The 15,942-nt window shown below is 41.0% G+C and overlaps 1 protein-coding gene across 2 annotated transcripts in view; it reads right to left on the bottom strand.

Annotated features, from left to right (window-relative positions):
* The window catches only part of TRPM6 (transient receptor potential cation channel subfamily M member 6), a 143,265-nt gene that overhangs the window by 97,663 nt on the left and 29,660 nt on the right, over positions 1-15,942 (bottom strand). The window contains exons 4-5 of one of the 2 annotated variants that reach the window (XM_058565639.1): positions 13,716-13,893; positions 9,918-10,131 (exon numbers count right to left, since the gene is read on the bottom strand). In XM_058565639.1, the coding sequence (XP_058421622.1) occupies positions 9,918-10,131; positions 13,716-13,893 (392 nt within the window). Of the gene's footprint in view, positions 1-9,917; positions 10,132-13,715; positions 13,894-15,942 lie in introns of those variants that run through there. The other variant, XM_058565638.1, reaches the window with a different exon arrangement.

The raw sequence follows: 15,942 nt of genomic DNA, 5'->3' as shown, positions 1-15,942 counted from the left end.
AACCAGTAAGGCAAAACACAGACATGGTACAAGTGCTACAGGCAGTAAATGGTATAGAAATTAAGAGACAAAAGTGAGCAGTTGAGATAGAGAATGCTTCATGGGTGTGTTGGCATCTAAGGTAGATCTTAAAAGATGGACAGAATTTAATAGGCGACATTGGCTAGGGCATCCCAAATCAAAAGAGGGAGAAGTAAAGCAAAGATGGAAAGCCACAGCTGTGATATTGTGATTTACAATAAGAAATATATATTTGGTCTTTGTCCTTTTCCTGGCACAGAGCTCCTTAAGTCCTTGGAATTTCCTAAGTCATGAGAGTGACAAAGGTGTCTTTTGTTATGTTACCAAGGTGACTTTTGGACTGCACCTAAGAGTGAACCAACCATGTGATTAGTGTTGGAACTTTCAGTTCCATCCCCCCAACCTCTGGGGAGAAGAGGGGGGCTGGAGATTGAGTTCAATCACCAATGGCCAATGATTTAATCAATTACGCCTATGTAATGAATCCTCTATAAAAACACAAAAGGACAGGGTTCAGAGAACTTCCAGGTGGGTGAACAAGTGGAGATGCAGGGAGGGCTTGCAAGATCTGTGCCCCTTCCCACATACCTTGCCCTATGTGTCTCTTCCACCTGGCTGTTCCTGAGTCATATCCTTTTATAATAAACTGGAAATCTACTGAGTAAACTGGTTTCCTGAGTTCTGTGAGCCGCTCTAGCAAATTAATCAAACCCAAGGAGGTGGTCATGGGAAGCACTAATTTATAGCCAGTCAGTCATAAGTACACGTAACAACGTGGACTTGCGATTGGCATCTGAAGTGGGGACAGTATTCTGGGACTAAACCCTTAACCCATGGAATCTGATGCTATTTCCAGATAGATAGTGTCAGAATTGAGTTGAATTGTAGGACATCCAGCTGGTGAATTGCTTGGTGTAGGGGAAGAACCAACACATTGGAATTGGTGTCAGAATTGTAACAGGTTAGTAACAGACTTGTAAGAGGCGAGTTTATGAAGTCACTAGTTCTCAACCCTGGCTGCACATTAGACACCCTTCAGAAGCTCCACTCTGAAAAATTCTAATTAATCTGGGGTAGATCCTGTACATCTGTATTTTTTAATAGCTCCCAGGTGATTCTCTAATATGCAGACAGTTCATAAACACCAATGCAAAGGAGTAGGTTAGAGGTTTAAAGGCTCCTGTGTGAAGTTCTTGAATGTCAGATTTCAAAGAGTTATGAAAGAGTCAGTGACAGACAGTGAGTGAAATGACAATTATGTAGTTAATTATCTCCTCATGCCCAATACACTCAATGCAATTTTTGCATGCATCACTGATTTCCAAGGCCTGGGAACTTGACTGTGGTGAGTTTAGCTTATGTCCATGCCTGCACACTACACACTTGCATGGATTCAACGTCCTTTCTAACCTCACCATAGTTTGAAGCTCATGAAAGACTTATTTTCTTGGCCAGATGTTTACCCAAAGTTATGTTAAAATAGCATATTTTAACAATGGTAAAAACACATTCCAGGTGTTAAAAAAGAGACAACAGGCCAAAAATGGAGTCACTTGTGCTAAGCCCACGTCACTAAAATGAGACTTAATATCTAACTTAATTACAGTTTCAACCTCTTCCAGGAGTGGAATCTTAAGCCAATCAATCTGGAATTACCTGGTCAGCACTAGTGAGGTAATCTGTCTGATAGACCCCTGCCATCCCCTAAAGGAAGGTGACTTTGCAATACACTCTTTGCTAGTAACTTCCTTGTGCTGCCCCCTTCTGCCTAAAAAAAAAGTCTTTCATTCTGTACAGCTCTTCAGAGCTCCTTTCTAGTTGCTAGATGGGAAGTGGCCCAATTCATGAATCGGTGAATAAAGCCAATAAGATCTTTAAAATTTACTCAGTTGAGTTTTGCTTTTTCAAAGATTTTGTGGCAGCGGTGGGATCCGAAGGAGACTTCTGATAGCTTTGGAAACAATGAGAAACGAAGGCATGGTACCCACAAACCCTACCCTTTGAGTTCTCTGTCTTTCTCACCATTTCCAAGGGCTGTAAGTTCCTCTCTGTTCTGAGCTCTGCTTTCTTTATGTTGAGCTCCCAATCTAACCGGCTTTCCAGGCCAGGGCTTAGTGAGTCAGCTTGAGCTGGCAGACAGTTCCATCTGGAACCCAAGTCCCTAACCCTTGGTTCAGTCTGCAGTTCTCCATTTGATTGAAATCTCAGTCCGCAGTCTTGGTTTGTTGGGGTCTGCTTGTTTTATCCTTTCCCCAGTCTCCAGTTCCACGCTGGGAATTGCTAGTGATGCATGCAAGCCCTTCTATTGGCCAGTCTGCTGTAACATCTCTTTGGTTAATGCTGGTGTATTAATGTGCACATTTGTTTACCTTGTTTTATGTAGGTAAAGGCTATTGCTAATGGGAATCTCAGAAGCCAAAAGCCACAAAATTCGTGGGCACGGGTCAAGCACTTAAAAGCTGTCAGAGCACTTGCCACTTGACTCTAAGACTCCCGTGTTAGGACAAGTTGGTCACGCAATGGGTTAGATTAACACTATGTCACCCGTCCACCTCAAGCAAATTTCTATGCAATGAGGTGCACTGTAAAACACCACACAATCCCCATCCAGCAGCACATCCTTCTTAGGTATTAATTTGGCTCTGAGAGACCCTAGGCTTAGCTAAAGAAATGATATCCTTAAGTTCCAAAGAATTGAATATGCCACCTTCCGGTACACCTGCTTACTTTATGTCTAAAAACTGTGGTCCTGGAAGCTGTAAATATCTACAAAAATGAAAAATCTTACTAAAAACAACCTAGAATTACCAGGCCATTACGGGGAAAGTTCCAATTAGACAAGACCATTCAAGAAGTGCACTCAAAAGCAAGGGTTCCCAAATCCAACAAACAGAATGAGATACCTATTTTAATTGGCATGCAGAAGCTTCCAAAAGGCTTCATGGTTACAAAATAGCTTCGTTGAAAAATTCATTGAAAAGGCTAATGAAAAATTAAAGACATAAGAGGTATGTTAAACAAAAGACAATAAGACTGATGTGACTCCTACTGCTCTCCTCTATCCTCCTTTACCTGAGTAATCACACTCTACTAATTCTCTATCTGAACTTCCTTTCCACTCTGAACAGACTATTCAACAGTTCCCTTTTAAAATACAGCCATGTGCTGCAGAACGACGTTTTGGTCAACCACAGACCGCATATACAACAGTGGTCCCATAAGGTTAGTGCCATATAGCCTAGGTGTGTGGTAGGCTATACCATCTAGGTTTGTGTAAGTACACTCTATGATGTTCGCATGACGAAATTGCCTAACGACACATTTCTCAGAACATATCCCCATCATTAAGCAACACATGACCGTAAAACTACCAGATGCTGCAGAAGATCCTTCTCTGGTATCTTTCGCTCCTTGGTCAAAGACCAAACTAAGGGCCATAAAGAATTTCCTAGATCCAGGGAAGATCTCCAAAAGTTTTCTCAAGAATTTAAAGTCCTTATCAGGGCATATGAGCCAGGACTGCCAGATTTTTATCAGCTTGTGCACCTGCGGATAGGACTTGGTGAAGCCCAAAAATGGATGCGAGAAGTAGAACGGCATAACCCCAAGATGATATTCAAGATACTCAGTCTTCAACATGGTCCCCTTATGGACCAGAAAAAACTTGCAAAATAGCAACCGATATTTTAAAAGCCATTCCTAGAGTCTTCCCTGCCTAGCACTGATTGGTCTAGTACTCAAACATGCAAACATAAGAAAGATGAATCTGTGGCAGACTTTCAAGCGCTTCTGGAAGTTCTTTTCCTACAGCATTCTGGGTTCCATACAATAAATAATGTCACCCAACCTGCTCACCCCACCCTCTTTGTAAATGGATTATCTCCTGAGATTAGTGGATTGATATAAAGGTGAAAAATAGTACGGGAGGCCACCAGTCTGACTAAACTCATGAGCATAGCTGAGCACTTTGAAAGGACTTTGGAATAAGACCATAAACAAAAGTCCGACAAGCTATTAGCCTTACAGCCACAACAGCTCCAAGGTCAGAAATCTATAATAACACCTGGGCTTCCCCCATTGCACCCCACTAAGGGCCCATCATCAAAAATGCTGGCCCAGGGATTGAAGTCTCATTTGTAATCAACTGGAAGACTGGGAAAAAGATTGTCCTCAAAGGTTCTATGCAAATACTTCAAAATCAACTCTCCCCATATCTACCCCCAAATGGGCCCTCCCAGAGCTGACTCTGGGACTCTGAGGGATTCTCTAGTAAACTGCTACCAGTAATTCCCTTAAACAGCCAAGGGAAACTAAAACTAAAATTAATGGGAAGCTGCCAAATTCTGGTAGATACCAGAGCTACATTCTCTACTTTAAACCCCACTCTCATAGGATAACAAGTCCCTTGGAGTAAAAAAAAAAAGTTTCCATAGTGGGGGTATCTAATAAAATTCAGAGAGAGTTTCTATCTCAACCAGTACAAATGACTCTGGGACCTTTCACTGGAAAACATCCCTTTTTCCTATGTGATATAGCTCCAGTCAATCTGTTAGGTAGAGATCTCCTTTCTAAATTAAAAGGGCTAATATGGTTTGCTTCCAATGAAGACCTCACTTTAGAATTTCCTGACGAACCTGAACCTGATCTTTTATGTTCCTTACAATCTGTCCTTGATCCAGAAGGGAAGAATTCCAGCAAAATTCCCCTAATTTAATCGAGGTGCCCGAAAATCTGTGGGCTACCCCTAATACTGACATTGGGAGAATAAAAAGTGCAGAGCCTATAAAAATTCAGATAGACATAACTAAACCTCTTCCCAAATTGCCTCAATATCCGTTAAAGCCTGAGGCCATACAAGGCCTCACGTCAATAGTAGAAGACCTAATCGCCCAGGGGTTAAAGTATTCCCTGTACCAGCCCCTGTAACATGCTGATCCTGCCAGTCTGGAAACCTAATGGGAGAGAATAGCGATTTGTGCAGGACTTGAGAGCTATTAACAAGATAGTTATTCCTGTTTCCCAGTTGTTCCAAACTCCAACGCCCTTTTGTCACAAGTTCCACCAGACTCAAAACGGTTGTAGAACTTTGATCAGCCTTCTTCAGCATCCCTGCAGACCCCAACAGCCAATATCTATTTGCCTTTACTTGGAACAATCAACAGTATACCTGGACAGTCATGCCTCAAGGGTTCACTGAGGCCCCTTCTTATTTATTCCAAGCACTCCACAAAGATTTAAATGCCCTCCAGTCCCCGGGGAAATCAACCCTTCTATAGTATGTAGACAACCTATTGCTATGTTCATTTACCAAAGAGGCGTCCATAAAGGATTCCATTTATGTGCTGTAATGGTTAGCTGAAAAAGGACATAAAGTCTCTAAGGAAAAATTACAATTATCTCTAGACACTTCATTACCTAGGGCATAATCTAAGTGCTGAAAGAATCCAGCTATCTCCAAAAAGAATTAAACTAATCCAAGAATTCCCTAGGCCCACAACTAAGCAACAGCTTCATGGATTCCTAGGCCTGGCTGGCTATTGTAGACTATGGGTTCCCAGTTTTTCTCTATTGGCTTCCTCACTCTATGAACTTACTAAAATTTCAGTGCCTGAACCCCTTCCTTGGGAAGATAAACATGAGCAGGCCTTTATAAGGCTAAAACAAGCTCTGCAAGAATCCCCTGCCCTAGGGCTACTTAACTGTTCAACACTTTTCACCTTATTTGTACATGAAAGAGATAACCAAGCCCTGGGAATGCTCACACAAGAACATGGCAATAAACAGAGGCCTATTGCCTCTTATGGCATACAGCTTGATTCGGTTGCTCATGCCTATCCCAACTGCCTTAAGGCTATTGCAGCAGCTGCCAAATTAATAGAAGCCTCAGCAGATTTAACCCTAGGAAATGACATTTATTTACAAACTCACATGCTGTACAAAGTCTTCTTAGTTCTGAACTCACTCAACCCTTCTCTGCAAGCAGACTAACCTCCTATGAGATCCTTCTGCTTTCACCACCTAATGTGCATCTTAAACATTGCAATGTTGTTAATCTTGCTATGTTACTACCCCTGCCTGACGACGGCAAACCCCATGACTGCAAGGTAATAACATCCCATTTTGTGACACCATGTCCTGATTTACAAGACGCCCTTTTGACCAATCCTGATTGAATTGTTTGGTAATGGGTCATAATGGAAAGATGAAAAAAGGAATTTCCAAGCTGGCTATGCTGTTATTACCCAATATGAACTACTTGAGAGGGGAAATCTCCCATAAGCTAAATCAGCCCAACAAGCAGAGCTCCATGCCCTTACCACAGCATGCCAGCTATCAGAAAGACAAATAGTTAATATTTATACTGACAGCCTGTTTGCTTTTGGGGTCGTCCATGATTCTGGGATGTTATGGAAACAAAGGGGTTTTCTTACATCTACCAGGACCCCAATCAAAAATGGACAAGTAAATGACCTCTTTGCTGCTATTCTCTTACCTCCTGAAATTGCTGTCATTAAAATTGAGGCTCACACTAAAAAGACTGAATCTAAGTATCAGGGAAATGCCGTTGGCTAACTTTCACGCAAAGGCAGCAGTAACAGAATCTATAAAGGTTGTGGCTCATGTGGATGAAGTCCATTCTGCTTCTGAAAAAAAATGACCCCTTTTTGCCAGACTTTTGCCATCCTTACATCTTTGCAACATGTCAACAGTCTGCTCCTACATCAGAGAAATCACAATAGGCAAACAACGGTTGTAAATTCAATGAACAGTCAGGGCTATGGGAAACCCAAGACGACTGCTTGGTTCTTCCCGGCTCCCTGGCAAACCACATCTTTCGGTTTTTGCATTCCTTCACCCACCACAGTGCAGTTCATCAGATGACTCCAGTGATAAATAAACATTGGTGGGGAGACTTCTATAAAATTGCAAAAACAGTTTACCATCAATGTTTGACCTGTCAGGTCCATAATCCTAGAAAAACTATTATTGTTCCCAGAGGCCTCAAACCTGCTCCCTCTAGACCCTCTGAGCACCTGCAGCTGGACTTCATTCAACTGCCACTTAGTATGGATTATCAATATGTTCTTGTTATTGTATGTATGTTCTCCGGATGAGTTAAAGCCTTCCCCTGCCGCAAGGCTGATGCCTCACAGTGGCAAAGAAATCATTAGAAAATGTGTTTCCCACTTGGGGTATACTTCCCATAATCTCTAGAGATCGAGGCACCCATTTCACTGGGCAAATCATACAAGCCTTAACAAAAACCTTGCAAACTTCTTAGAATTGTCACTGTCCCTATCACTCTCAATCATCAGGCAAGGACAAGAGAACTAATGGGATCCTCAAACTTAAAATCTTGAAACTTGCTGAAACTACTGGACTCCCTTGGCCTAAGGTATTGCCACTGGTCCTGCTGACTGTTTGCAGTACCCTCGTTGGGAAACATAAATTCACTCCACATGAGATAGTCACCAGTAAGTAGACCCATGTCTATTGATACGCAACTTTCTACTGATCCCTTGTTATCTCAAGCTAACATGACCAGCTACTGTAAGTCTTTAATGTCTTGTGCTAAAGCTTATCATCAACAGGTTAAAGAAGTTTCCTGGATCCCAATTCAAAGGATCCTGTTGGTCACAGTCTGGAGCCTGGCGAGTGGGTATTCTAGAAACATCATCAGAGAAAGACAGCTCTCAAACCCTGCTGGCAGGGATCTTACCAAGTGCTCCTGACCACTGACACTGCTGCAAAACTATAAGGCATTGAACACTGGGTACACACCTCACAGCTGAAGAAGGCTCCACCTGACAGCTGGTTCTATGCAAATTCTGGAGACCTCCAAACCAAAGTGATGAGGAAGAGAAGTAGCTGACATCAAGGTAGACTGCTTCCACCCAAGTCACCTGATCAAGACTTCATACTTTAAACGTGAAACCCTTTCTTCTTCTCTCTCTTTCCTTTACTCTGGCATTGGCCTGGAAAGACAGTACCATCATCTATATCTCCTGGGCCACTGCTAAGGGAGGTAACCTTTCAGACTGCTGGCTTTGTCATCAAAAACTCCACAATCTGTCCATGATGCTAGATACCCCCTGATCCTCCCTGTGACCAATTTGTTTTCTATTCCCAATGTCACCATAAACTACAATCAACCTCCCTTAAAAGTCACCTACAGAGTTTGACTTTCATGGCCAGAACATCCAGTGTCTTGTTTTCACCTTTCTCTGATTATAACTGTACTTCCCCAATTAGACACAAATACCTATGCAAATCATAGTACATTTGCAGCCCCAAGTTCTTATGATCATCTAAATCAGATCTGCCCTCAATCATGAAAAGATCTCACCAGTAGCATCCATCTTTGCAAGGAATTTAGAACAACTTTTTATTTCAGGCTAGGAGATTTACTTCCCGAATGTGCTAAAAACCTAACTGATCCCTGACTTGAAAGAGCAAATGCAACAATTCCTGCAAATGAATCCATTACCAGAGCCACCTTAGCAGGAGTGGTTTGTGCCTGGGCAAGATTTATCTTTGTCTGTGGTGGTTATCATTCTCCTTGGGCCTATGAATGCCTAGATGGCTAGCCCATAACCAGGCAATGCCTCTTAGGTTATCTAACTGTGCCCCTAGCTGTTCACAAACTGAAATGCCTCATTGGTCAACTGCCCTGAATTTACATCATTGAGTTAGAAAGGACTTACCAGGAGGCGTTCATGATTCAGGATTTCCTTCCTTTGGCAGGTCCCTACTTTCCTGGTTAGGAGTAAATGTAAAGGAGGCTATGATCAGGAACCTCTCCTTAACTCTTGGAAACACTGCCGAATCCGCTGCTAAAGCAATAGCTGCCCAAGAAAAACCCTTAGACTCTCTGGCCAAGGTTGTTCTTGATAATAGGATAGCCCTTGATTATCTTCTAGCTGATCAAGGAGGTATCTGTGCTGTGGTCAATACCACTCGCTGCACCTGGATTAACACTTATGGGGAAGTTGAAACTCAGCTACATAAGCTCACTGAACAAGCCACTTGGCTTAAGAAAGTGACTACTTCAACGAGGTCTTTCTTTGATTTATTTGATTTTGAGTGATTTGGGTCTTGGAGACCATGGCTCCAAAGTGCACTCCAGACATTGGGAATTATCCTGCTTATAATAATCACAGCAGTCTCCCTGAATATCATGACCTGTGAATACCTCAAAGGATCAGCAAAAACTGAGAGAACATCAGAGCAGTAGCTGGGAGTGGCACTAATGCCTTAAATTTTGATCACATCTCTCAGTTAAATTGAGAATCTGATCAAAGGCAGAGAATTGTTAAAAAAGAGACAACAGGCCAAAATGGAGTCACTTGTGCTAAGCCCACATCACCAAACCAAGACTTAATACCTAACTTAATCACAGTTTCAACCTCTCCCAGGAGTGGAATCTTAAACCAGTCAATCTAGAATCACCTAGTCAGCACTAGTGAGGTAATCTGTCTGATAGACCTCTGCCATCCCCTAAAGGAAGGTAACCTTGCCACAAACAATTCACTCTTTGCTAGTAACTTCCTTGTCCTGCCCCCTTCTGCCTATAAAAGTCTTTCATTTTGTACATCTCTTCAGAGCTCCCTTCTACTTGCTAGATGGGATGCTGCCCAATTCATGACTCACTGAATAAAACCAGTCAGAGCTTTAAAATTTACTCAGGTGAGTTTTGCTATTTAACGCAGGAAACATCAATGATTCTTCTGGGTTTCTCTTCCAGTCAATACGCTTTTCATCTTTCTCCTTCATGCCACCAAATCTCCTGGGATTGCTGCAGAGCGGAGATTAGGTGCCATACTGCTTGATTCACAGTTAGAAAGAGACAATTAAAAAAAGAGAGAGAGAGAGAGTGAAATGGGAGTGTGCTTTACCAGTATTAATGCCTTCAGTCATTATCCACGCTCCCGTTGTCTCCGCAGCTTTGACCAAACCTTGACTGAAGATATCTTTAAGTTTGGAGGGCATCTTGAAGTTCTGGATGCCCCCATGAACAGAGATCACCAACTTTGGTAGTTCCATCTTCCATTCTTTCAACATTAAATGTAACAAATGATCCAACTTTGTATCATAAGAAGTTCTAATATACTGGAAGATATACATATACACATGTACATAAAATAGTGAAAAATACATGGCAGCTAACAATAAGCACAGAGCAGGCCAACTGAAATGGCCAAAACTGGAAAAGAAGTATCTAAGATCTCTTTAAAAGTTCATCTTTTATAATGGAAATATTTACTTTGAAAGGATCCCACACCCCCTTTAAGTTCCTTCTGGGAATTACAAGTCGCGGTAGGAAGGCTTCCTGGTTTTCAGGGTTGGCCCACCAATGTTCTGTAGAAGGTCTGTGTAAGGCAGAAATACTTCAAGCTAGCAAATATCACTACTCCAGCAAATCCGCTAAAAAAAGTTTTTAGAAATAGGTGAAATGGGGTCTTTCATAAACGCTACTGCTTTTAATTTATTTGACCATCTTACATATTTGCATAATTTAAGATCCAGGAGCATGTACACTTAATTTATTGTGAATTTTATATTCTAACCATTTCCTTTATATATAATTATCCCTCTAAAAATGTTTTTTTCCAAAATAAATACTTTTCACAAAAGAGTCATATCTTTGACTAGTCAATGTAACCAAAAGAAAAGATGAGGGAAATCTAAACCAGTAGGTAGCCCCAGAATGATTTTGCATTTTGCCTAAGATTACAATATATATTGTCTTTCTTTTTTTTTTTTTTTAGTGAGGAAGATCAGCCCTGTGCTAACATCTGCCAATCTTTCTCTTTTTTTGCTGAGGAAGACTGGCCCTGGACTAACATCCGTGCCTCATCTTCCTCCACTTTACATGGGATGCCGCCACAGCATGGCCTGCCAAACGGTGCATCGGTGCGCACCCGGGATCCGAACTGGCAAACCCTGGGCCGATGCAGCGCAGCCGCGCACTTAACCGCTTGCGCCACCAGGCTGGCCCCCTATACTGTCTTTCTTTTTCCAGCAGATGCAGCCACATATAGACTGTTAAAATCATATTGTGATGTCTGCCTTCATCAACCGTAAGCTAACCAACAGCAAGAATAAGATTTACAGGAAGAAATAAGGGTAATAAGAAACAATGAATTATAAAACTATACCAAAAATAACCACAGGTGGATATGCAAATAGGAATTATCACATTATCCTCCAGAATATGATACCAATTTAAAACAATTTTCCATTTATCTTTGAAATTCTTAAAACATAATCTCGTTATGTCATAATTAAAATATTAGAATTCCTGAACATGGTATGATGCAGCCATCACAGAATGTGAATAATAGAAGCCAAAGACAACCAGGATTCAATTTACCAGTGAGGAGACTGACTGCCACAGCTTTATTACATATTTAAATAGTAGGAAAGAAATACAAGCTGACCTTTGTGAAATGGTTTATGTTGCTCCAAATAATGAATAAGGGCAGAGGAGACAGCTCTAGTTTAGTTCACCTTCTCTCTACCCCAAATCTTTCTTTCTGGTGCCCCTCTCCTTCAACTATAAGTCCTTTTAGTCCTAGAAGGTATTTCTCCTTAAGATTTCAGGATAAACAAGCTTAATTAACTAAATTATCAGCCCTAGAGTCTTTTATCCCAAAGGTCAACCAAAGACAGGGCTAACCCTAATGGTTAATGACTGTTTCTTTCCCCTCCCCCTCCTTTATAACTAACTCCCTTAGGCAGACTCCAACGGGCAGATGCACCTCAAATCCTTTGTTGGATAACCTGAGAGGGATAAACAAGTGGGAAGGGGAATGCAGTGGAGGGAGATGAATAACCAGCTCTCACAAGCTTTCCTGCTGCTCACCGTAAACCAGAAGTGCAATTCTGGGCTTAAATATGAAGAATAGCCTCTTCTCTTCTGGAGATCAAATAAAACGCATTCAGGTACACAGGATGTAACGGGAGCCTAATGCTAAGTGTGAAATGTACTAGTGATCAGATCTAACCATATTTTCTTTTTTTTTAAAGATCACATCGGTGATTCTTTTTTTTTTTTTTTTGTGAGGAAGATCAGCCCTGAGCTAACAACCGTGCTAATCCTCCTCTTTTTTGCCGAGGAAGACCGGCTCTCAGCTAACATCTATTGCCAATCCTCCTCCTTTTTTTCCCCAAAGCCCCCGTAGATAGTTGTATGTCATAGTTGCACATCCTTTTAGTTGCTGTATGTGGGAGCGGCCTCAGCATGGCCGGAGAAGCGGTGTGTCAGTGCGGACCCGGGATCCAAACCCGGGCCGCCAGCAGCGGAGCACACGCACTTAACCGCTAAGCCACAGGGCCAGCCCTCTAACCATATTTTCAATTCTCCTCAACATACCATATTCTCCCCTGGCCTTTGCACAAGCTATTCCTCATGCCTAGAGTGGTCTTACTCTTTTGTCTCACTAGATGCCAAACATCTCTCATTTTCCCGACCTCAGCTTAACTATCCCTACATTCAGATGGTTCCCTTGACACACATACACAGCCCCAGAAAAACAGGAGTTACCTTTTTCCTTCTCTCAAAGACCCCTGTATTCCCTTTTCATAGCATCCTTACCCTCTGTGGTAATTATGTATTTATTTCCTATTTCCCTCACTAGACTGTAAGCAATGTTAGTACACAGAACATACGCTCTTTGGGGCACAGCAAAGTATGGGCACCCAATAAATATTTGTTGAATGGATGAAAAAAGAGTCAACGAAGGTGATTATGAATTAACATAAAAACAAAGGGAGGAAGACTAAAACTTAAGGGAAAAATTACGTACAGAGTTTTATAAGACTCAGGCTCCAAAACGGATTAAAGAGGAGAAATAAAGGCAATTTTCCTGCCAACTAAAGAAAACATCAATGCACAAAATTAAATGCAAGAGGATTAATAATCGGAAATGTAGATTACCGTAGAACTGTACTATGAAAATTTATTATGATTGCACTATTAAGAACTGCTGTTTCAAATCCATCTAACTGGATTGATTAAATGGAGTGATGGTCAGAGTCCAGAGTACAGCTGATTCTGAGCTTTCTTGACGTGGGCGCCCCTGCATTTTCCCCAGGAGAAGCTTCCTCTGATAAAGCAGTAGGTGGTCAACAAGCTCAAGTGAAAACACCTGAGAGATAACTGACCTGTCAATACTATGCAAATCACATGCAAAATTATCATATTAGGGATAGAGGAAAAACTGGCCTGGAAAGCCCCATATACTATCAGGCAGGGGGTGCAGAGAGAACTCCCCCCATTTCCTTCCTGAGAAGAGGTTCTCACAAGGACATAGCAGGCATGAACAAGCCACAGGTTACCGGTAACTGCTATGGACATGTCTGAGCTAAAGCCTGCTCTTTGGTAGAAACTTTTCTGCACTCCTTAAGAAAAGGGCAGCCTTTTGGCAATAAGCCATTCTCCTCTGCAGAGGGCATAAGCTTGCTGAAAGGGGTCAAATAAAAAGCTGGCCACACCGCACCTGGGAAATGCCCCTCAGACATAAAGAAAAGAGAAGGGTCGGGTCATTTTCGTCAAAAGGTCAATAACATGGATCACTTTTGCAATAAGACCTGGTTATCTGATCATCTACACTTGGAGATACAATTTGGAGATACATTTAGAGGTTATACCCTCTGTTAAAAACTAGCAAAATAATGTGTTATTAGCAAACCTTGGAGTGGTGGATATGCTCTCCATCTTGAAAATTAATAGTGCCAAAAGTATCTGTAGGGCTTTTTGTCGTGTGCTTTTCGACAGACCATTGTTCATTTTCATTACTGTTGGCAGCTGAGATGGTCCAGGTATAATCTGTCCCATGATGGTCTCCAATCAGTCGCCCACAGTAACACCTTAAATTTGGGATAAAAACCAATTTCAAAACAGAAAACACACAATTTCAGAATATAAAATAGATATAATGTTTCCACATTTTTCTAAGGTAATGTATAGATGACATATATTAACAATTTTTAAAACTTCACATTAAGATTTATATGAGATTCATAACATTGGATTGTCTTCTAAGTTCAGAAACACCCCTCAGTGGTTCTCTCCCTTGGCTGCACATTAGAATCACTTGGGGAATGTTTAAAAAAATACCAAAAATCTCTTGCACACCCATGTTCATAGCAGCTTTATTCACAATGGCCAAGAGGTGGAAGCAACCCAAGTGTTCATTGACAGATGAATGGATAAAGAAGATGTGTATATATACACAATGGAATATTATTCAGCCTTAAAAGGGAAGGAAGTCCTGTGATACGATACAACATGGATGAACCTTGAGGACATGATGCTAAGTGAAATAAGCCAGTTGTAAAAAGACAAATACTGTATGATTCCACTTATGAGGTACCTAGAGCAGTCAACTCCACAAAGAAAGTAGAATGGTGGTTGCCAGGGATTGGGAAGAAGGGCCAATGAAGACCTATTGTTTCATGGACACAGAGTTTCAGTTTTGCAAGTTGAAAAAGCTCAGGAGGTCTGTTACACAATAATGTGAATATACTTAACACTACTGAACTGAACATTTAAAAATAGTTAAAATGGTAAAAAAAAAAAAAAAACATTAAATTGTGTATTTTAAATAGGTATAGTTTATTTTGTGGCAATTATACCTCAAAAAAGTTGTTTTTAAAAAAACTAAAAATCTCTAACATACAAAACTTAAGGAGAGTAAGAAAATGTCCTCATGTAGGATATAATATGCACATTAAAAGGAAGGACTGTTAGGGACCAGCCTGGCGGCGTAGTGGTTAAGTTTGCGCGCTCCGCTTCGGCGGCCTGGGGTTCGTGGGTTTGGATCCCAGGCACACACCTATGCACAGCTCATCAAGCCATGCTGTGGCGGCATCCCATTTACAAAATAGAGGACGATGGGCACAGATGTTAGCTCAGGGCCCATCTTCCTCAACAAAAAGAGGAAGATTGGCAACAGATGTTAACTCATGGCCAATCTTACCAAAAAAAAAAAAAGGACTGTTAATCAATGCAAGAAAAACATGCAGCTTCAGAGAAATATGTAAACATAGAACTATCCTGAGAAAAGAGCCATGAAAGAAACTTGACTATAAACATAAATTAATAATAAATTATATATGTAATATTTTAAAGAGAGGAAAATTTAATAATGTTCTTGCAAATAATTAGCAGTTTTGGAAACTATTTCATATACATAGCCATAATTTCTACTGTAGAACAAAATAAACTAAGAAAATTAAAAGGTTAAATCTTTTTTGTGTGTGTGTGTGAGGAAGATCAGCCCTGAGCTAACATCTGTTGCCAATCCTCTTTTTGCTGAGGAAGACTGGCCCTGGGCTGACTTCGTGCCCATCTTCCTCTACTTTATATGGGACGCCACCCTGGCATGGCTCAACAAGCGGTGCGTCGGTGGGTGCCGGGGATCCGAACCTGCGAACCACGGGCCGCCAAATCAGAGCACACGCACTCAACCACTACACCACCCAGCCAGCCCTAAAAGGTTAAATCTTTTTAAAACTAAAACTACATAAAAATGAACAAAATATAACAATAATCACATTTGTGAAAGAATAATAAACTTCTCATCTTTGATGAATTAGAAACAATCAGAAGGAAAAGTTAAAATTTGAAGATATAGAACTTGAAAACTTTCTACAATGAAAAATCATGCATCTGCAAACAAAGAAAATTATTTGCATCAAATATGTCACATCATATACCTATTGCATACAAAGAGATTATTCAGCTTTATAAATGACTCAGGGTTTTTTTTGTGTAAAAAGCAACATAAGAACATGTACAAGTGATGGGGTCCAACTAAGCAAAGAAACATGAAGAAGAGAAAAGTCAGAACACAGAGGATAATTTTGAGGTTCCGTATGAAGGAGGTTTTGACTCAAAGAAAGGAGAAATAATCC

Source organism: Diceros bicornis, chromosome 22, assembly GCF_020826845.1.
Source record: "Diceros bicornis minor isolate mBicDic1 chromosome 22, mDicBic1.mat.cur, whole genome shotgun sequence".
Lineage (NCBI taxonomy): Eukaryota > Metazoa > Chordata > Mammalia > Perissodactyla > Rhinocerotidae > Diceros > Diceros bicornis.
Note: the sequence above shows the minus strand (reverse complement) of the source record. Positions and strands in the feature narration are given on the sequence as shown.